Genomic DNA, 23,805 nt, shown 5'->3' with positions numbered 1-23,805 from the left:
AATGTTTTTTAAGTCTTTGACTTGATGCAATGATGATCAAGTTGCAAGTAATAGCTTAAAAGAATAATTTTTAGCAAGGCGAGAAGATTACTATAAGGGATTTAATTTTATTTTTACTCTTTCCTCAATGCATTTGAAACTTTAGCATATCTGCTTTTTTAAAAAAGTGAACTTTTATGCCTCTATTTATGCACTTAGTTTACTTCACCAAGCTTCTGAAATAACCAATCATCTTTAATTGAAATGCTTCCTCTCGATTGTCTCAAATCAAACTACCTTTAGGTGCTTTGTTTTTAAGTGAGCTCTTTTTTTTTTTTACTTGAAGATAGCTTTATATACTTGTAAAATAAAAACCTATAAAATAACAAATGCACTAGAATTTTTATAATCTAAAATAGGAGTGATTTTAGTTGCTACTAATTAAATTAAATAAATTAAGTTTTGTAACAAAAGTTTTAACTATGACTAGCAGTAGGTTTTACAACGACTAGAAGCAGCTTCACCATTCCTATAATTTCACTAAGTTTAATGATATTGTGGTTACAAAATGAGACCCATTCATGCCCTAGTTGCAAGTCTATTTGTTGGTGACCTATTCTCCTTCAAATAACAGAATTATGCAGCTAACATCTATGGTCACATCTCTATTATTGGGAACCAATGTCTCTTAACTTAGATATCCATACATATGTTGTCCTTAAAAAAGTATCTATGTAACACCCTTACCACTTTGACCTAGTTTATTGATTAATTTTTTGCCTAGGTTTTTGCTTATTCATTTGTGTTTAACATGTTTAACATCATGCTAAATCACTTTACTGATTTTTTATCTTTCCAAAATAACTATTCTATTTATTACATTTGTTACTCTTTTGGGTTTCTTATAATATGTTCCCTCTCTTATGATCACTCATGCACCCATTAAATTATGTAATCTTCTTAGACTTGTTCCCATTATTCGCTAATAGAGCCTTTTAGAGGGTATAACAATTCTTGTCTTAAGAATGCTCCCCACTCTCCACCTATATAGCTAAACATGCATTCATTTTTAAGCTTGCATCTTTTTTTCTTTTTCAATCATATTAGTAAGTTTTCCTCAGGCAACCTAGCATAGATAGTATTCATATACTTATAGTGTATTTGAGATTATTTTGAGTTTTTTTTTTTAAAATTGCCTTTTAGATTCTCACTGTGCTTGTATCGAATCATCTTTGGCTGGTTATTAGATTTCATTAGGAGATAAGTTTTATATGGATGGATATTCATTGTGGATGTGTAAAAGGTCTCCTCATTTTGATTGTTTGAGAAATATTTTAGTACTTCAATTTAGGTTTCTTTTTATTGACTCTAATATTCCCTCCTTCAACCAATCAACTATGTTTTCTCCTTACTCATTTCTGAAAAAAAAATCACTACAAATGAATATTGCTACAACTAAACTATCCAAAGATAGAGTGGCTAGAATTCTAGTTGAAGTGAACATTTATATACCTTTGGAAAGACTTGTTTGAATTAGTTCCATATTTTGGAAGACTAACAAAAGCTTAAATTTAAAGGGCATTCTTTAAAATTATTCTTCTTAGAAATTTCTTTTTTCGTGACTTTTAAAGAAGCTTTCAAGTCACTCCTAAAATTATAAAAATATCCTAGCATTAATTGGTAGGAGAATTCTATTTTATACAAAAAACCTTCTATATTAATTACAGTTTGGATAATTTTAAATTTATTTCTATATAAAACTTTTAATCATGTCGAGAATTGTATACTATTTAGGATCTTATTTGTAAATAGAAAATATAAGAGAATTCTAGAGATTTATTTGTAAAGAAAGTTGTAAGGCTCTATATAAGCTCAAATCTTTAATTAATAGAAGTGATTATTTAAGAAATAATTTATATTTGGTATCAGAGCCAAAACCTAACCAATATTTAGGAATCATTGTGCGTTGTATTTTCGCTGTTGGTTCTTCATGGGTTCCGTCCTAGTAGTGTAAGCCGGGAGGATAGAGTGGAAGGCAGGAAAGAAGGGAGCCTTTGCGATCCTTCTGGTTGTGATCCCATCGTTGCTTCACTCATGTAATCCCATAATTACCTTTGTCATCAGACATGTCTTAGGTTGTAGCTTACTAGTGCGAATAGGGAGGAGAGAATAGAAGACGATAATGACAGGAGCTTCGGCGGCCTTTTGCAATGTGATCAACTTTGGTGGTCCTTTTGCATTGTGGTACAATTGATACTTCCCTCACTAGCTGCAATTCCGTTGTTTCTTTCCTCGCTAGCCTATATATGACTGTATCCCAAAAACTGCAATCACGAAATAGAGAAAAGATTTAGAAAGGAAAGGTAAAAGAGGGTGTCAACAAGAACTTGTGCGGCTTCTGTTGTTGTCTTGCTCCATCATTTGTGTGATCTAGACTTAGATCCATGTGGTTGAGATGTTAGGAGACATATATATTACAAGAGATAAAGAATTGAAAATTTTAGAGAAGTTAGATCCTGAAGTTCTGAAGGTCATGATCACAGTCATACAAGGAGCTAACATCTCAACGAGGGACACTACCTCAGCACATACTCCAATGCAAGTGAAGCTAAATCTCTCTCTTATGGATCTGAAACTTGATGTACCGGTCATGTATCTGAGTTAGTTGAGTCGGATCAAGGTTTTTATAGTAACAAGAAGACTAGAGGGATATCTAATGTGATTTAAGGCTGAGCTAGAGGGTGACAGTGTTAAGGGGGTGAATGGAGGAGCACACACACCTTACTTAACACATGGCTTCTCAACTCAATGGTTCTATCAATTGTGTCATTAGTGGATGACATTCAAAAAGTGAAGGACATTTTGGCAAAGATAAAGGGGCCTATGCTAGGATTGATAAGTACATGAGGGTGTTACAGATTTAGGCTGACATAGAGACGATGGTACAGGGTGATAGATCGTTTCACAAATATTCCATAGAGCTAGAGTGGTTGTGGCAAGATCTTAATCATTTCTCATCTATGTCAAGCTATGGTGATTTGGGATGTAAGAACAAATAGATCTATGTACATATGAGAAATATGAAATTTCTTGCTCATCTAAACCTGGGCTTTGATCAGGGAAGATTTATCTTCCTAGCCCAAGCAATAATTCCTTCACTGGAAGAGGTCATCACAGCGATGATACAGGAGAGTCGCATGAGGCTACAATCTAAATTAAGTAGACTTCCTGGCATGAGATCACCCTTGGCTGCCTCAAGTTCAAGTATGATAGGTGTCGGAAGGGAGACCCACAGGTGTTATAACCGTGGAGAAGTGGGACACCTAAGAAAGGCTTAACGAAAGCCACCCAAAGAGAGAATATGGATAATCTAGAGGTCGTGGTCATAATTATGGGGGGTAAAGGGGTAGAAGAGGGGGCTACCGGGAAAATCTGATCATAGCAAAGAACAAGGGAAAGACTGTAGTTATATTTACTGATGAGGATCACAAGTTCTTCGAGATGTTGAAGAGGAAGAAAAGAGAAGCTGGTGATGTGATTAAGCATGCATCTGCCTTATCTTCATCCAAGGGAAATACTTCTACTTATTCCCACTCAACTAGATGTACTCGTGATACACATTCTCTTGCCTCTATATCCACCAAAATATCACTAGAATGGATAAAAGATTCTGGTGCATCTCAGTGTATGACAAGTGTCGCTAGTGAGTTTCTTCTATACTCATCTTGCAGTTCCAGAGAGAATTCAGACTAATGATGGTACAACACAGCCTCTAGTTGGAAAGGATACGATGAGGTTTACCAATTCTATGACTATGTCTAATAGTTTACATGCTCTATTCTTTCTAGTGAACTTTTTATCTATTAGTATTATTATACTCTAACTAAAATATATTGTTTCATTTAATATTCCTAATGTGATTTTTCAAGAGAAGGGGATTGGTCGGAGAGTTGGGACTGACACATGGCATAGTGTACTTTGGTACTTGGATAGAGAGGGGATGGATTCATCCTTGAAATTTAGAGTAAAGAGTGATGGAGGAGGATCTAAGAGAAGTTTGCTACATGACAAGTGCAAGAGAAACTCTTTATTTATTCTATGGAGTCTTTTGTATTTGTCTTTGTTTGTTTGGAGAGTACCTATCAGCCCAAGTGATACAACAACAAACCACATGTTTATACAAACCAACATAAATTGAGTAGAAGCGAGGATTAATAGATACCTTCTTCAGGTAGCCCGAGTCATGACAATTTCAAAGAATATCCTAAAGCACTTGTAGGGGCAAGCTGTTTTGACAACTGCTCAATTGATCAAAAGAAAACCCTTAAGAGTTTTGGAGTGACAATCTCCCTGTGAGCTATTGAAAGGAGATAATGGAGGTATCCTCCCATTGAAGGTATTTGGATATGTATCTTTGGTAAAGTATAACAAACTATCAATTGAGAAGTCGAATCCTCTAGCTGTGAAGTGTATTTTTATTGGTTATTATGTCACTCAGAAGGGTTATGTTTGTTAGAGCCCAATAGAGAAGGGACAATTTGTGAGTACAGATGTGATGTTTAAAAAATTCGAACCATACCACACCTCAGAGGTGACCTCACGATTTGGTGACTCACAAGATACTAGAGGTATGAGACTAGAGGAGGATAGTAGTGATGGTAAGAGATTGGGGAGAAAGTAGAATAAGGGAATAGTGTATGTCATGTCACTTGTGCCAATAAGTCTTTGGCTCTGGTATACCCTCATTCTTAAGAACCCTACACCATCAACCTTGAAATTTAATTACACATATGATATAATTCTTCTCCCTTCTCCTTCCACTCCCATAAATTTAAGGAGGATCTTTCACAACAATGGAGTTCATCGTCCTGATTGTTTTGGTTTATCACATGAGATTGTCTATTTTGTCTCATATCCAAGCTTATCACCTTTACACGGAACATTTATAACATCTTTGGACATATCTCTACACCCAAGGTTCGTAGGTAGCTAAGAAGAATCCAAAGTGGAAGGTTGTCATGTTAGAGGAACTTGGTGCTCTTAATAAGAACATGTGTGGGAGCTCTCATAGCTACCAGCAGGGAAGAAGGCAGTCGAGCGCAAATAGGTATTCATAGTGAAGCATACCTCTGAAAGATTGATCACTACAACGCATAGTTGTTGGGGAAAGGGTACAGTCAGATATATCCATCAACAATGATGAGGCATTTGCACTAAACAATGGGCAAGGTATGTAGATTGAGGAAGTCACTGTACGGCTTGAAACAATCTCCTTGAGCTTGGTTTGACAAGTTCTGGAGAGCAATGGTAAGAATGAGCAATCAACAGATCAATGACGACAGCAAAGTTTTCTTTCAATGATAATATGGTCACATGATTATTTTTTTTGTGTATGTGGATGATATGATTATAACTAGTGATAATGAAAGAGAGATTGCTCAGCTAAAGGTAAGTTTGGGCAAAGAGTTTGGGATGAAGCACCTAGGACAACAATGATACTTCCTTGAGATATAGGTGGCTCGTGGAGTAGAGAGGATTGTTCTATCTCAGATGAAGTATATGCTCGACTCACTCACAGAGACAGACATGTTGGGAAGCAAGCTTGTAGTTTCACCAATTGATCAAAAGGGAAAATTGAGCACAAAGGCAGAAAAGACACTTGATCATGAGAGGTACCAGAGATTAGTAGGGTGTCTCATCAAATTGAGTCATACTCATTCCGACATATCCTTTACAATAAGCATTGTGAGTCGATATATGCATGATTCAAGGAAGGGTCACATGAATTTAGTGTATCAAATTCTGAGATACCTAAAGAGTGCACTAGAGAAGGGGTTGAACTTAAAAAAAAAAAAAAGAGTATTTAGCATTGCTGATTTTGTGACTTTGATTAGGCTAGTTGAGCTGATTACAGGAGGCTGAGTACATGGCTATTGCCTTAGAGGTTGCTGACTTATTACGATTGACAACATTATTAGTAGAGCTCAAGGTGGACCAAGGAGTTCAAACGAAATTGTGGTGCACCAACAAGTCAGCAATCAACATTATCAACAACCCGGTGCAACACGAGAAAACCAAGCACATGGAGATTGATAGGTTCTTCATCAGGTATACACAAAATAGTGAACTATTGGAGATAAATCATAAAACTACTAAAGAACAAGCAGCTGACTGTCTCACCAAGGAACTTAGCTCATTAGATATATCTAGATTATGTCACAAGATGGGTTTAGTGAATATCTTTTGTCAATCTTGAAGGAGAGTATTGAAAATTGTTTATAATTTAAGGTCCTATTCGTAACTACATATGCATACAAAAACATGGCAATCAACACTGCACATTCATACATGATCATTTATTAAGGCCCCCCAAATGCTAATGCTCATGAGAATCCTCTGAGTGAAAATATTAGTCATCCAACTTCTCAATCTCTTAAGAATATTATATCTAGAATGAAAAGGTAATTGACAAAAATAAAACACACACAATCCAAAATTTAACAGACATAAAGACGCTTAATTGTTGTTCTCTTCTGAAGCCGGTGGTTCTTAGTTCATTACCATCTAGTTAGCCTTAATATTATAATTTTGTTTTAAATCATAACTCTTTTAACAATTAATAATTTTTAATTACTTGTGTTTTTTATTATTGATTGATAATAATTTTTTTTGCTAATAATTAAAACAATAATAAAATAAAAAAGGAAAAACATAATACAATAAAGATGTTAAAAAATATTGAACACACCAAAATATAAAAGGCCTTTTTCACCTCTCAATATACACTAAGATTATCTTTGGTGACAAGATTAAAACTCACAAGAATGATAAGTTATCATTTCAGAAACGACGGAAAAGATGAAGTAAATCGGATGATCTCAAAGGTTTCATCTCCTCTGGAAATTGAATGAGAGCTCCTTCAACAAGTCCTAAGAGAATTCCCAAAGTCCTTCCGTATTTCCCACAGCTGCTCTCCAACTTCTTTCATTAATGGCCGATTTGCACGAGTAGGAGCAGCACAATGAAAGGCCAAACTAAGCATCTTTCTAACTACTTCAAGGTTTACATTTTCTTGTAACTTGGGATCCAGCACCTCTTTCACATTTCCATCATTGAAATTCCTGAAAGCCTGTAACAATTCAACAATTACAAATTAAAGGAGATAACTATTTTTGCAATAAGAATTTAAATATTGGAGTCACAAAATGAACTTTTAAAGAGGCGGTGCCAGTTGTTACCCATCGGAGAGTAATCCTTTCCTCGAAGCATCTCTTCATTTCAACAGGACGACGGGCAGAAAGTATTTCAATGAGCAATATGCCGAACGAAAATACATCACTCTTGGGTGTGAGTTGGTAAGTCCTTAGATATTCAGGGTCAAGGTACCCAGCAGTTCCTTTTACTTTAGTTGAAATATGAGTCTGTCCTGCTTCCGTTGGCCCAATTCTTGCAAACCCAAAGTCAGATACCTTGGCTCTAAAACTTTCAGTAAGCAGAATGTTCGATGCTTTCACGTCTCTGTGGATTATTGTCTTTTCTGTTTAAAATGTTATAAATAGATGGGTTAAATGAGTCCCACCAGAATAACAGCAAAATAAATTATAAAAAAAGGAAATTTTTTTTGGCAGGATTAGTGGTTTTTCTAAAGCTTGGAGCTTAAAAGCAAATTACAAAATAAAAATTAAAAAAAAGAAAGAAGTAAATGATGCATGGTATTAATAGTTCTGTTTACAAAAGATTTAGACTCAATCCACAACCTTAAAAATCATTTTGTTATCTAATATAGGTAACAAAAAAATATTATAATGTAATAAATATTTATTTCGCTCATTTAGTGAAAGTAGTTACTCTTCCGACTTAAATACAAGATCCAAATTTAAAATTACATTTGATGCACGTGCCAAATGACTCAGAGAGAATTATCCATAATCCAGTATCTTATTCATTTTGGGTGTAGCATCCATCATTCTAGGAACCATAACTTACTAAACAACAACATTATGCGTACTTCAATTCAACATGGCATAAATATGCCAAATTCAGACAACATTTGGCAATTGTTGAAGTATTGCATAGCAAACGTTTCCAGAGTTTAGAATAGGAGATCCGAGACTATAAATGGAGTGGTGTTTGGAGAGGCATCTGAAGTTTTCGACGGTTAAGAGTGGGAGAAGATAAATGCTTCAGTATAAAAAATCAAGATTTCACGGATATACTATTAAAAGCTCAAAATAGTTCCCCAACTATTAAGAAGTGTCCAATTTAGTATCAGGGTATTAGAATGCTCCAATTTATTCCCTGACTAATAAAAGATGCTCCAAATTGGACTTAAAATCATATTTTCCTTTATATTTAAGCCTGCATGAATTTAAGGATATTTTTGTCTTTTATGTAATTATTCAAATTTTATATGATTTGCATACAAATCTTCTTTTTATTTATTTTTTGAAAATTATAATTTTTAATTTGCATTCATAAATCTCTTAACAACAATCATCACTTCTTTTCAAATGAAAAATTTTAAAGTAATCAACAATAATGCACTAAGAGCTCACTCAACCTGAAATTATATGAATTACTCAATTTCAATTGATTTTTTTTATTTTAATATTATTTATTAGAAAATATATTTTAAAAAAGTTAAAATTAAATTATATAATTAATGAATGAATTTATGTTACGTTTAAATATTATGTACGTTAATAACAAAATTATGAAATTGATGGCAAAATACTAATATATATAAATGTATATATATATTATATATATATATATATATATATACAACCATTATCCCACTAACTGGGATCGTCAACAGGAATCCTTTCTCTCCACTGCGACCCATTGAGGGTCATATTTCATTTAATTTTAACAGAATAAAAACGATTTTTAAACAATATACCTAAGTCTTTTTAGGTCTACCTCTGACTTTCTTAACATAAGTGGAATCTAAAACATCTACTGTGGAATCTAAAACATCTACTGAATCTAAAACATCTACTCTCCTAACATGATCAAACGAACGTCGACATTTAATGTGACCAAACTATCTAAAATGTCTCTCTCTAACCTTGTCTGTCACTGGAGCTACACCAACTCGATCACGAATATATTCATTTCACATTTCGTCTCTAAGTGTCAAGCCACTCATCCACCTAAGCATTCACATCTCAACAATACCTAACTTTGTATTATGTTTCACTTTTTTAAGGCCAACATTATGCGCCATAGAGCACTGCAGGTCTCACCACCATCTTATAAAATTTTCCTTTCAGTCTAAGTGAAACCTTTCTGTCACAAAATAGGCCCAATGCATACACTTCACTTCAACCAACCAACCAACTTGAATTCTATTAACAAAAATGCTCATCTATATCACCATCACTTTAAACAATAGACCCGAGATATCTAAAACGACCACACATTTTAATGACTTGATCACCTATAGTTACAACCCTGCCATTAGAGCTACTACTACTAAAATTGCATTCCATGTATTCAGTTTTAGATATAATCACACGAAGGCCTTTTGACTCCAATGTAGACCTCCATAATTAACTTTTTTTCTTTAACTCTTTCTCTACTCTTATCCACAAGAAGTATATCATCAGTGAAAAGCATACACCAAGAACAAGATATATCCTCCAGTAAATTCATCCTGTAAATGTCCAATAAGAGCATCCATAATTAAAGCAAAAAGATTTGGGTTTAAAGTAGATACCTGATGTAATCCAACTGAATAGAAAAAAATTTGGTCAATCCTCCTATTTGAGCACAAGTAACAGCTCTAGTATACATATTTTTAATGACTTTAATGTAAGTCATATCTACACATTTCTTCTCTAGAACTCTCCAAAAGACTTTTCTTGGAACCTTATCATAAAATTTTCTAAATCAATAAAATAAAATGTAGATCCTCCTTATTCTCTCTGTAATTTCCCATCAAATCTCTTAATAAATGTATAGCTTCCATAGTAGGCCTATTTGGTGTAAATCTTTCTAAATCAATAAAATAAAATGTAGATCCTCCTTATTCTCTCTGTAATTTCCCATCAAATCTCTTAATAAATGTATAGCTTCCATAGTAGACCTATTTGGTGTAAATCCATACGAGAAATCTTTATATCATGTCTTAACCAATGTTCAATTACCCTCTCCAATATTTTTAAAGTATGACACATCAACTTAATTCCCCTTGATTCTTAAAAATGGAAACTCAAATACTCATCCTCCACTCCTTCGGCATATTTTTAATTTTTAAAATAATATTAAAGAGTTTAGTAAGCCAAAAAAATCCCTAAATCTCCTAAATAACCCTACAATTCAATTGGGATATCATCAGGTCCTGATTTTCCACTCTTGACTTTTTTAAAGTCGCCTCAAGTTCTTTTTCACTAATGCAATGATAAAAATAAAATGTTTTGTTATTATTATTAATGATATTAAGATCACTAAGGTCGATCGTATTTTCAGAACCTTCATTGTAAAGTTTACCAAATAGCTCATCAATCTATGTTGAATATTTTCCTCTAAGAAAAACAGTTTTTGATTTTCATCTTTAATACACTTCACTTGAATTTTTTTACATTTTTTTTCTCTTTCATTTGACTATTTTATACATAGAATTTTCATCCTCTTTAGTACCTAATTTATTATCAATGTCACTAAAAATAGAATTTTTAGTATCACAAGTTGTTCTCTTAGACTCTTCACGGGCCATCTTATATTTTCTTCAGTTCTCTAAGATTTTACATTTAAACTAATTTTTATAACACTTTTTACATTTTATCATTTTTTACACATTATTATTCCACCACCAACAATTTTTATGTATACAAACTTTTCTTTTGATTCTCCAAGTACATATTTTGTCACTTGTTGAACAATATTTGTTATTTTATCCAACATAGAATTCGTCTTTTCATGAACATCTCCCGTCTTGAAATCTTGAAGTTTAATCATAAAAATAATTTTATTTTTGTCTTTTAGGTGCCCCTATTTAATTCTATGACATTGTTTTCCTGTAGTTTTTATCTTGCAACTCATCTTAAAATTTAGAACTAATAATCGATATTGAATACTTAAATTTTCACTTGAAATTACCTTACAATATTTACACTCTCGATGATCTATTTTTCTCATAAGAAAATAAGCAATTGGTGTTTTATTAAATCCATTCATATAAATTATAATATGTTCATCTATTTTCTTAAATAAAATATTAGTAATAACAAAATCATACACTCAATCAATATCTAATATGGTTCTACATTCTTCATTAATCACTCCAAAACCGTAACCACATTAATATTTTTAAAATCTTTCACTACTCTACCAACATGCCCATTTAAATTTAAAAGTTCTTTCTTCAAGAGGTATCATTTATACTAATTCTTCCAAGTCATTCTAGAATTTTTCTTTTGAACATAAATCTAAACCTACTTGAGGAGAATAAGCACTTATAATATAAAAAATCATAGTATTAATAATAATCTTTAGGACAATAATTTAATATTCAATTCTATTAATTTTTTACAACATTATCTTTCAAACTTATCAATAATTACACCTAAATTTCTAGTGCGGCCCCTACCTCAATGCCAAAGTTTAAAACTTAAACTAGCAATCTCCTTAGAATTTTCTCTAGCTCATTTAGTTTCTTGAATAAATAAGATATTTATTTTCCTATGAATCATAGTATTAACTAATTTCATTAATTTATATGTGAGAGTACTTATATTCCAAGGTCTTATCATAATATATGTGAGACTAACTATTTTACCACCATCCATTTGTAATGTGGGAATCCTTGCATTTTTGACACTACACCTGAGCGCCGATGTAGCGGCTCTTGCACACTTTTAAATGTATTCAAATCATACAACACATCATTTCCAAGGGACGCCCTAGCAATTACAAAAGTATTTAAAGGATTCATGTCATAATTTTTTGATAAATTTTATTCTGGTTGTCAACTATTTAACGCAATTTTCCATTTTTTGCATCAAGGGCTTCAAACCAGACAATGATAGTGTTAATAAGATTGTATTCGAACAATGATCCAACAAAAAATTTCATTTGAAAAAAAGGTGATTACCACTGTGAAGAGACTTATTATGCAAATTAAAAATTATAATTTTTCAACAACACAAAAAATGGAGATTTAAATACAAACCACATAAATTTTGAATAATTACTTAAAAGACAAAAATACCCTTCTATTCATGCAAGTTACCGTTAAATTTAACAGAAAATATCAATTAGGACCAATTTGGAGCAACTTTTAAAAGTTTGAGACTAAATTGAAGCATTCTAAAACTTTAGGACTAAATTGGACACTTCTTAAGAATCAGGGGACTATTTTGTGTTTTTACTCCTAAATAAATAAAAGCACCCAGGAAAATGCTCTCCAGGGAAGAAAACACTATCAAAGGCATATATTGTCTTAAATATTGTGCAAACTTCACACTTTTAGTTTTACAATATGAGCTGAGATAGTAAAAGCAAGTATTCATCAGATTTTATTCATTAAGATGATTGTTGTACCAATAAAATCTGTACCTGCATATAGATGGAGATATGTCAATGCATGTGCAACATCAATTGCTATTTCAAGTCGTTGATTAAAATCTAAAATCTGTCCGTGCAGACCTGTGAAATTCAACTTGAATGATATTTACTCGTTAAAGTTTAAGAATAGTTCATGAAAAAATGATGTCGTCTATCTTACCATCAAGATGCTCTCTGAGAGTACCATTTGGCACGTATTCGGTAACAATAATTCGTTCATTTCCTTTTTCAGTGTAACCAAGTAATCTCACTAAGCTTCTGTGTTCAATTTTAGCAAGAAGTTCTACTTCACTTCTGAACTCATCACGGACAGCTGCAAAATGTTCCTGCTCATAAGAAAAAACAACAAGAAAGTTAATCAAAGTATGAAGTTTTTGAAAACCTGACCATTGAGCATTCAATAATGACTATAGACACAAATGAAGAATAAAGTTGATAGACAAAAGAAAATACTATTATAGGAAATAAAGCAGAGAATTGAATTCAAGGCATAGGCCTATCTAATTAAAAATTACATTGAAGGCTAGTAGGCTACCAATCAAATTAGGAAAAATTTTTATCACATCAACCTCCCCTAAAGTATTGATGCATAAGCTAATCAAATTAGGAAAAAAATTTATACAACAACAAAACCTTTATCCCGCTAAGTGGGGTCAGCTAAATGAATCTTTTTTTCTCCGTTGCCTCATATTTAGTGCCATATTTTCATTTAATTCTAATAAATTAACATCATTTTTTATACAAGTCATCCTAGGTCAACCTCTGCCTTTCTTAACATAGACCGAATCTAAAGCATCTACTCTTCTAATCGGATCATCAAATGGTCGACATTTAATGTGACCAACCCATTTAAGACAACGCTCTCTAATTTTGTCTGTCAATGGAGCTACACTAACCCTATCAAGGATATATTCATTTCGCATTTAGAATATAGGACAGAATTTTCACTGTTTCATCAACATAAATGTCAGTTGAATAAATAGTATTAAACGAAAATACTAGTCTATTTTATCTTATTTGAAAATTAAGATAAAACCAATCACATTGACAATAGCCTAAACAACAAAAACATTTATAATCATATTTCATTTCAACGTAAGCTGATCCCAAATAGTTAAAGATAAGGCTAATGATGAATGATGATTTCATTCCTAAAACGTTGACAGATTTAATGATAGAATCAAGATGCTGAAGTTTTGCTGCCTTTACCTTATGCGCTCTTACATGGTGAGGTGCCAACTTTTCACCTCACGCAATCCCAGAAAATTCTGTTCAAACAAATGGGCCAACTGTGTTATAAAAGGAATCTTAAGCAAAATGATTTTAGTTTCTTTGCTGTGCTTGTTTTGATTGCAAAAATTATTTGCAATTAAGTTTGCGATAGTTTTAAAAAATCTATATTGATTACTCACTTTTTTCAATATTATTCTATTTTCGTTTTAAATTAGTAAAATATATGTAAATTCAGTTACTCTGATCATTGTTATTGCATAGAAATTGTAGTATATCATCCTTTTTATACTCTCCAGCTCCTATAGGCTCTAATTTTCTAAAATTCGGCCAAAGTTACTTTTCTTATCGATTTCCAGAAATTACATTAACGTATGTGATTATAAATTTTAAACTATCGTGCTTTGGGAAAATTGTTATGCATTTCACAATTTTTTTAAGCTAGTGGCACAAAATCGACAGTCTATTATAACTATCACCAAAAAAGAAGACAATATGTGCCCTTGCATGCCATCATAACTACAAAATGTATGCAGGAGTCACCACAAAACCAATAGTAGATACAGCATAGTCTTTAGATTTCTTCTTCTCCTTTTTTTCTATTTTCAACAATCATCATCATCATTAACATCATTAGTTTTCACCAAATTATTTAGGAATGGCATTATAGGTCCTCATTATTCATTCTTCATATCGAGTGGTCTAAAGTTTATAAGATGTAGTTTTGAACTTCTATCCCTATAAATTTGGGTATAGGTTAATTCCTTATTAATGGTTCAGCATTAAATCAACTCATCTAATGCACAAATCTTTTACATTTCATTGCACATGTCCAAAATATACAAGTTTATTTCTAGCCGTTAATAGATTTCACTCCAACATGTCATGTAATATAAATATTTATTATTTTATCTTTATAATTACACATTAATTAATTATTCTAGTTTTGCCACACAACAACAATCTTAAGGTGCTCATTTCTACCATACTCACTTGGACGTTAATGACATTTCTAAACAAAGGTTCTCAGATTATGAACGGATGCAGACAAAGAAGTTAGTCCATGAAACTAATATCATGATAGAATATTATAATATTGGTACTCACAAGTAAATTAATGAAATTAGTAGATTTTATAGTTCATAAAAAGAAAAATATCTTATTTATTCAAGAAAATAAATAAGTTGGAGAAAGGTCTAAGGATATTTGACAACTTAGGTTTTAAACTTTTATATTCAGGTAGGACTCGCACTAGAAAGTGTATGTGTATTTATAGATAAGGGTTTGAAAGATAATGTTGTAAAAATCAATAGAATTATAGATAGAATTATAGCAATAAGGATTTCTTATTGATAGTATCAATTTTAATGTTATAAATGTTTATGCTCAAATAAATTTAGATATAAATTCAATAGTAAAATTTTGGAATAACCTAGAATATTTAATATAAATAATATCTCTGAAAGAAATAATTTTTATTGGAGGAGATTTAAATGAGCATGTTGGTAGATTAGTAAAATTTTCGAAATATTCATGTTGGCAACGATTTCGGAGTAATTAATGATAAATAGAGAATCATATTAGAGTTTGCTTTAACTTATGATTTTGTTATTAATACTTTATTTGAGATATGAGATAAACATATTATTACTCATAACAATAATCCAATAAAGCACATATTGATTTTTTTTTATTGAGAAAAAGAAATTGTAAAAAATGTAAAAATTGCAAAGTAATTCCAAGCAAAAGTTTAAGTGCTTAACATCAATTATTGTTTTGATTGTAAGACGAGGAGATGGAAGATAAAAAATACAATAAAACATTGTCATAGAAGTAGATTGGGATACCTAAAATATACAAATAAAATTATTCTTATGAGCAAAGTTTAAAATTTCATGATTTGGGGTGTTCATGAAAAAGTTAATTCTTGGGGGAAATGGTAACAAGCATTATTAAGTGACAAAAGATGTAGTTGGAGAATCAAAAGTAAATTTTTTTATAAATAAAAATTGTTGATGGAATAATAATGCTCAAAAAAAAATAAAATATAAGAAATTTTGTTATAAAAATTGGTTTAAATGTAAAAGCTTATAGAACTAAAAAAAATATAAGGTACTTGTAAACAATCTAAGAGAACAATTTAAGACGCTAAGAATTCTGCTTTTAATGTTCTTTATAAGAGAATAGATACTAAAAATGGTAATATATATATATAAACAAACCAAATGAACAAAAGAGACAAGTAAATATTTAATTCAAGTAAAGTATATTAAAGATGAAAATCAAAAAGTGTTTTTCAAAGAGAGAGATTCAACATAGGTGGGTGAGATATTTTGATAAACTTTTCAATGAATTTAAAAAAAAATTAATAAAATAATAATAAATCTTAGTGATGTTAATGTCGTTAATAATAATAAAACTTTTTATTAATACGTCTTATTAGAAAAAAAGTAGTTTATGAGGCCTTTAATGGAAACTAAAGGTGAAAAATCAGTAGGATCTGATGATGTCCCAATTGAAGTGTGAAAATATTTAGAATATCTGGGAGTTTCTTGGCTTACTAAACTCTTTAATATTATTTTAAAAACTAATGCCTTAGGAGTGGATTATGGGTATTTTGAACCCAATTTTTAATAATAAAGGGGATGCATAAGAGTGCAAATTATAGAGGAATTAAGTTGTTGTGCATAGAGGGTAACTGAACATAGGTTAAGACGTGATACTAAGATTTCTCATAATCAGTTTGGATTTATGTCGAGCAAGTTTACCATGGAAGTTATACATTTCTTAAGAGGTTTGATAGAGAAGTACTGAGAGAATAAGAAGGATCTACAATAATTTTTATTGATTTGGAAAAGGTTTACAATAAGGATCAAAGAGAAGTTCTTTGGAGAGTTCCAGAAAAGGTGTTGATGACATATATTCAAATCATAAGAGATATGTATACTAGATTTGTTACTTGTGTTCGAACAAAAACAAAATTGACCAAGTATTTTCTTATTTTAGTTGGATTAAATCAGGGATCGGCTTCAAGCCTATATTTTTTTGCTTTAGTTATGGATGCTTAAAGGAGGATATACCCTGGTGTATGTTTTTCACTTATGATATCCTTCTTGTGGATAAGACTAGAGAGAGTTCAGAAAACATTTTAATTATCGAGGTCTACATTAGTCTAAGGGGTTGTTTGGTAGCTGGTTTTAAGCAGAATTTATGCTAAATCCTGCCAAATGGCAAAATGCACCTCTATAAATCTTGAGATTTGGTAAATCCCAAAATGACACTGATTCGTCGTAAATCTGGGATCTAGTAAATCCCGTGAATGGGCGAATTTAATAAATCTAGAATGAGCAAAGAGGAAGAATCGCACGAACAGACTTACCTTCTTCAATGGTTTCTAGTAGGAGGAGAGTGATGAGAAAGATGTGAGTTTCAATGGTCTCTGTAAGCCGTGATCCCGTTGTCGTCTTCCCGGCTAGCTCTACTAGCGACTGTATTGCAAACGCTCATTCACGAAGGCATGGATTTGAGCGAAACCAGGATGGGGAAGAAGCGAGGGTTTAGGTGGAAAAGGGAAGTTTGAGCAAAACTGAGAGAAGGGGAGGATGTAGGCGAGGGTTTCGACCAAAGAGGGAAGACAATGATAGTATTGTGGTTTTAATTTATTTTTACAGGTTAATTTTATTATTTTAACAGATTAATAAATAATAATTAATTCATATATTAATAAATTAATTATAATTGGATAAAATTAAATGTAATTATTTAATAATTAATTAATGAAAAAATAGTTTAAAAATTTTTAATTAATTAATAAAATTTTAAGTAATTCTTAATTTATACAATTGATTAATAATTGATCAATGTTATATTATTGTTTGACAAGTAATTTAAAATTCACAAAATTTTAAAAATATAATTTTTTTAAAAAGATTATTATTTTAAATAAACGGCCAAAACAATAAATTATTCTAAATACAAAAAAATTGTCACATCAGCCAACGATTCTACCATGTTAAAATGCAAAATCGTCTGCTGACGTGGCGATTTTTCTTTGTCACTTCTGCAAGCAAAATCGTTTGTTGAGGTGGTGATTTTATAATAAAAAAAATTATTAAGAATAAATATATATTATTAATATTATATTATAAAGTCACAACACTAAGTATATTTAGCTTAGTTGAAAGAGTACAAGGCTTCTAACATTGTGGCCGTAGGTTCGAGCCTAATGATGATTTTGGAGACAGTGTTTGTTTAATTTTTCTTTTAAATTAATTAATTTAACAAACAAATTAAATATATAGAAAATTTAATCAATATTACAATCTTAATTTTAAAAAATTAATAAACATTAAAAAATCAATATTATATTATAAAATAAAACTTTAATATTGATTTTTTTTATTTTTATTAAAAAAATTTAATTGATATTATGATATTTATTAAATTTTATATAATTTTAATTTATTTGCTAAATTAAACAATCTAAAAGAATAATTAAACAAACAATATGCTAAAAAAAACAAAACCACCATGCACTCTACCAATTAAGCTAAATATACTTAGTATTATGACTTTATACTATAATATTAATAATATATAGTTATCCTCAATAAATTTTTTTTATAATAAAATCGCATTCACAGCAGACGATTTTGTTTGTTGACGTAGCAAAGAAAAATTACTACGTCAGCGGGCAATTTTACATGCTGACGTGGCAAAATCATCCGCTGACGTAGTGATTTTATCTATTAGTGTTTATTTAAAATAATAAGTTTATAGAAAATGTTATTTTTAATTTTTTTCTAAAAATTTTATTAATTATTAATCTATATAAGTGATTATTAATTAATGTAAATGTCCATTTTTATGCACTTTCAAATATACTCATTTGTATTTTTTCATATTTAATATTTATTTTTTTTATATTTACTCTAATTAATTTTGTTAAATCCTTCTAAAAATCTCAAATAATTTCTCAAGATTTATTGGGATTTACTTACAAAGACACCAAATAGTTTCTATGATTTAGCCACTTCAGGATTTGATAAATCTGATTAATAAGATTTACTAAAGCCTATTTAAAGTAAATCCTACTTGCAACCAAGCAACCCCTAAAGGCCTTGAGCTTTGAGTAGATCTAATAATGAAACTAAGAATGTGACTTTAGTAGTAGTAGATATAGTAGCAGAGTTATAACTATGGGTGATCAAATTTTTAAAAGATGTGAACGTTTTAGATTACTCGGGTCTATTGTTCAAAGTGATAGTGATATAGAAGGGGATGTTATTAGTAGAACTCAAGTTGGTTGATTGAAGCAGATGAATGCATCGGGACTATTGTTTGATAGAAACATACCACTCAGACTTAAGTTTCGCTAAAGGAGCTCCGGTCCTTCAAAAGCTACGTGGTGGAACGAGCGACAAAAGTTTTGTTGTAGATGGCAAAAAATGTTGTTGCGGTGAGATAATTTTGAGATAACGTCGAAAAAAGTCGTTTTATCTAACGAAAAAAAAAAGTGTGCGCTAGTGTTCCTAACAACCGAACAGAGGTCAAAAGTCTTCACAAATAAAGTCTTAAAGGAATATTTTATAAGATGGTGGTGAGACATGCAATGTTTTAAAGCACAGAATATTGGTCTTTAGGGAAAGCATAAAACTAAGTTAAGTGTTGCTGAGATGAGAATGCTTAGGTGAATGAGTGGCTTGACACTTTGACAAAATGTTAGACGAATGTATCTTGAAAGGATTGGTATAGCTCCAGTGGTAGACAAAATTAGAGAGCATAGATGGTTTGATCACATTAAACGCAGGCCATCTGATGATCCGATTAGGAGACTAGATGTTTTAGATTTGACCTATGTTAAGAAAGATAGAGGTAGAACTAAGAAAACTTGAGAATATTTTATAAAAAAAAGATTTTAATATATTAGAATTAAATGAAAATATGATACTCAATAGTACACAATCGAGAAAAATGATTTATGTAGCCGACCACACTTACTGGAATAAAGGCTTCTTGTTGTTGTATTTTTAAAAAAAAAGACAACTGATTAGTTGAGAAAGAGTCTATTGGTTTCTATTTTTAAGAATAAAGGGAATGCACAAGAGTGAAAATTATATATGAATTAAACTAATGTCTCACACATTAAAATTATGAGTAATTAAACATAAGTTATGACATGATATAAAATTTCTCAAGATTCATATCAGGCGAGTCTGCTATGGAAGCTATACATTTATTGAGAGGTTTGATTGATAAATACAGAGAGAGTAAGAAGGATCGATATATAATAACAAAAAAAAGAACAATAAAAAAAAAGATGCAGGAGGTTTGAGGAGACATCCCCTTATCGAAACATATTGTTTATCCCTTCGAACATCTTCTCATTTGATACTATCAAACGATCAAGCGAGAGACAGTGAGAGAGATTGTGAGAGAAATCGATAAGGAGTAGAGATTGTCTCTTACATGTTTTGGTGTTGATCCTTAGTCGAGGAGGAAGAAGATAGTGTGGCTTGTGAGCAGAAGAAGAGGAGAAATTTTGCACGCGTGCTATCTACCTCAAGCCCTAGACGATCAAAGTTGTGGAGGAAGGGAGGAGGCGTGATTTCAGCGTTATGCTGGTGTGCTGAGTTGTAGTAGAGCCCTAGTTAAGCAACTTGGACATTGTTATTGTGCACAAAGAAACAAAAGGAAGGAGAGTTGAAGCCTCTGCGTGTGTTGTGTTGTTGAGTTTGTCGAGAATGAAGGCGAAAAATCAAGTGCGCAAAGAGGAAGAAGAAGAAGAAGAAGTCGAAGGAGAAAACCTTCAAGGTCGAGTCCGAAATCTGCGTACAGAGGAAGGAGGATCGACTACGTGCATTGTTATCGTGCTTGCGTGCAGTAGAAGACAAAGTCAGCAGAGAAGAAGGCAATGGATAAGAAGAAGGAGAAGTCGAAGGGGGAGGAAAAGCTCACGTGGTCAAGTGTGGGTTAGAGCAGAGCCAAATTTTTTCGTGCGCTGCTCTGTCAATTTTCCCCGAGCCGCGAAGAAGAAGATAAGAGATCAACTTCGTGCTCACATGTAGGTAGAAGAGAAGAAGATCTGAACTCGGGCATACATGATCTTAGGGCTCCTGACCGAGACTTGTAAAGTAAATATTTTATTATTTTAAAAAGTTATTTCATATATTACTATATATATATATATTAAATTTTATGTGTATGTGTGTGTCTGGGTGTTTAAATGCAAGATAAAATTTAAAATCAGGATTAATAATTCGTGATTGCAATTTCGAAGGAGAAGTTGGAAGAGTGCAAGAGTTAGAGGGGAGGATCGATCAGAACAACTTATAAGATAAATTGTCATATTTACATTTAAACAGATTAACCAAATGTTGTACATACACACACACACACAAACACACACACACACATATATATTACATATTTTCTCTTATAATTTAAAAATCATGTATAAAACCTACTGATTCAAATGATTTGCAAAAATGGCACCACATGATTCTACAAAGCTAAATTTTATAAAAAAAATGTCAAAAATCAAAAAGTACTTGAGGTTGAGGAGTTATAATATTGAAATTGAAAAGACGAAAGAGGAGAATGGTTAAATTATTTATTTGTGCTATTTTAATTATATGTCATTAGAAATATTTAAGTTTTTCTTTTAGAATATAATTCTTATAATTATATGTACATTTAATTGATAGGTACTAGTCAAAAAGTGGAGTAAGAAATTAAGCATTTAAAGCAATCGCTTAAGGCTAAGGTGAGTGATTATTTTTTCTATGCATTAAATTATGCGATAAATTAATGTTTTAGTAAATAAATAAATAATTTATTAAATAGTTTAAAATAATTTTTCAGTTATAACTTGCATATTGAATGTCAGAAATGTCATAAAGGATGGGAAAAAAATAAGTCACATATGAAGATGCATTTTAAAGGATTTTAATTGATATTAAATAAAAGGTATAGGTTTAAGTCATATAGGATTGCCCCTAGATGATACTGACAGGGTATACAATGTACCCATACACAGTAAAGAAAATGTTAAAGGTATACATTCGAGTACAATTTGAGAGTACATTCGAGTACAATTTGAGGGTACCTTTGGGTACAATTTTGAAGGTATCTTCAGACATATTTTTTAGGGTACTTTCAAGCATATTTTTTTGGAATACCTTCGAGTATAACGGTAATCCTATCATGACTTTTAAAAAAGTTAAAACTAGTAAATACTTAAACTAAAATGAGAAGAGATAATTTTAAAGTTTTAATGAAATGAACAGTATTTTCTGTTGGTCATTCATGCATAGCAATGTATAAGAATTTAATGCATATTACATTATAATTACTAAGTATATTTATAGTTGCAAATTAATGTTTTCTTTCAGGAAAAATAAAATTTTAGACTAATATGCTGATAGGAGAGATTTTTAGCAGAGAACCACTGTTGCTAGGTATATTTTTTTATTATGATAGTTTCACTTTACTAATTCTTTTATATGTCGATTTACCTTCAGTATTGGATTAAGATGTTATATGCAGTCGTTGTTGTTGTTGGATGATTTAAAGTTTATTGTATTTTGTAGATTAGTTGATCTTTTATATGTATTGGAATTTTAAAAATATTGTAAATAGTTAGATGTTAATACCGTTCGACTGTTGTACCTGTCTTAGTTAATTCTAACCACCGGGTTGGTTCGTGACATTACATAAGCTTTTTATAAGATTCTAAGAGAAGAATTTTGTAAAGCTCTAGAAAAGAAAGGTTTTGACATTTCTTACATTCATGTGATTAAAGATATGTATACTAGAGCAGTTCCTTGTGTTTGAACACATGGAGGATTGACAATATATTTTCCTATTTCGATTGGATTACATGAGGGTGATCAAATTTTACAAGGCCTTCATTTGAGTAGAACTAAAACTGATTACATTGAATGTAATTTTAGTAGTAATAACTATAATGAAAGAGTTGTAATTATGGGTGATCAAATTATTAGATGGTGTGAACGCTTTAGATATCTTGGGTCTATTGTTCAAAATGATGGTGATATAAATGGGGATGCTATTAGTAATGGGTGATATAAATGGGGATGCTATTAGTAAACTTCAAGTTGGTTGGTTAAAGTAGAGGAATGCTTCGGGCCTATTGTGTGTTAGAAGAGTACCACTTAGGCTGAAAGGAAAATTTTATAAGATGGTGGAGAGACCTGAAATGCTCTATGGTGTTGAATGTTGGCCTTTAACAGAGAAACATAAAACTAAGTTAAGTGTTGCCAAGATGAGAATGCTTAGGTGGATGAGTGGCTTTACACTTAGAGACAAAATGAGAAATGACTATATATGTGACTGGGTTGGTGTAGCTCCAGTGGCGGACAAAATTAGAGAGAGTCATCTTAGATGATTTGGGATAAAGTTTTGTTTTTCTTATTGTTGTAGTTGGATTTCATCAGGGATAGGCCATAAGCCCATATCTTTTTGCTTTAGTTATGGATGTTCTTACTAAACATTTATAGGAAGATGTATATTAGTTTATGTTTTTTGTTGATGACATCCGTCTAGTGGATAAGACTAAGATAGATTTTAATAAAAAAAATTAAATTAAGAAGGTCAAATTTAGAGCCTAAAGGCTTTCATTCTAAAACTGAATATATGGAATGTAATTTTAATAGTAGTAGATCTAGTGACGGGATTGTAATAATGGGTGATTAAATTATTAAAAAGAGCAAACGCTTTAGATATCTCGGGTCTATTATTCAAAATGATGGTGATATAAATGAGGATGTTATTAGTAAAATTCAAGTTGGATAGATGAAGTGAAGAAATGCATCGAGCCTTTTCTGTGATAAAAATGTATTGTTTAAATTTACACGAAATTTTATAAAATGTTGGTGAGACCTACAATGCTTTATGGCACAGAATGTTGGCTTGTGAAAGGGAAGCATAAAATTAAGTGTCGTTAAGATGAGAATGGCTTTACACTTAGATACAAAATGCAAAATGAATATATACCTGAAAGGA

General features: G+C 31.2%; 1 protein-coding gene across 1 annotated transcript in view; it reads right to left on the bottom strand.

The window, feature by feature from the left end:
• Positions 1-6,732: 6,732 nt before the first annotated feature.
• Positions 6,733-23,805, bottom strand: part of LOC110031472 (calmodulin-binding receptor-like cytoplasmic kinase 3) — a 37,226-nt gene continuing 20,153 nt past the window's right edge. Inside the window, exons 4-7 of the mRNA XM_020734681.1 lie at positions 12,710-12,875; positions 12,541-12,630; positions 7,218-7,516; positions 6,733-7,108 (exon numbers count right to left, since the gene is read on the bottom strand). Of these exons, the coding sequence (XP_020590340.1) occupies positions 6,899-7,108; positions 7,218-7,516; positions 12,541-12,630; positions 12,710-12,875 (765 nt within the window). The 3' untranslated portion in view covers positions 6,733-6,898. The remainder of the gene's footprint in view (positions 7,109-7,217; positions 7,517-12,540; positions 12,631-12,709; positions 12,876-23,805) is intronic.

This window comes from Phalaenopsis equestris, unplaced genomic scaffold (assembly GCF_001263595.1).
Source record: "Phalaenopsis equestris unplaced genomic scaffold, ASM126359v1 Scaffold000826, whole genome shotgun sequence".
Lineage (NCBI taxonomy): Eukaryota > Viridiplantae > Streptophyta > Magnoliopsida > Asparagales > Orchidaceae > Phalaenopsis > Phalaenopsis equestris.
This window is presented reverse-complemented; position numbering and strand designations above follow the sequence as displayed.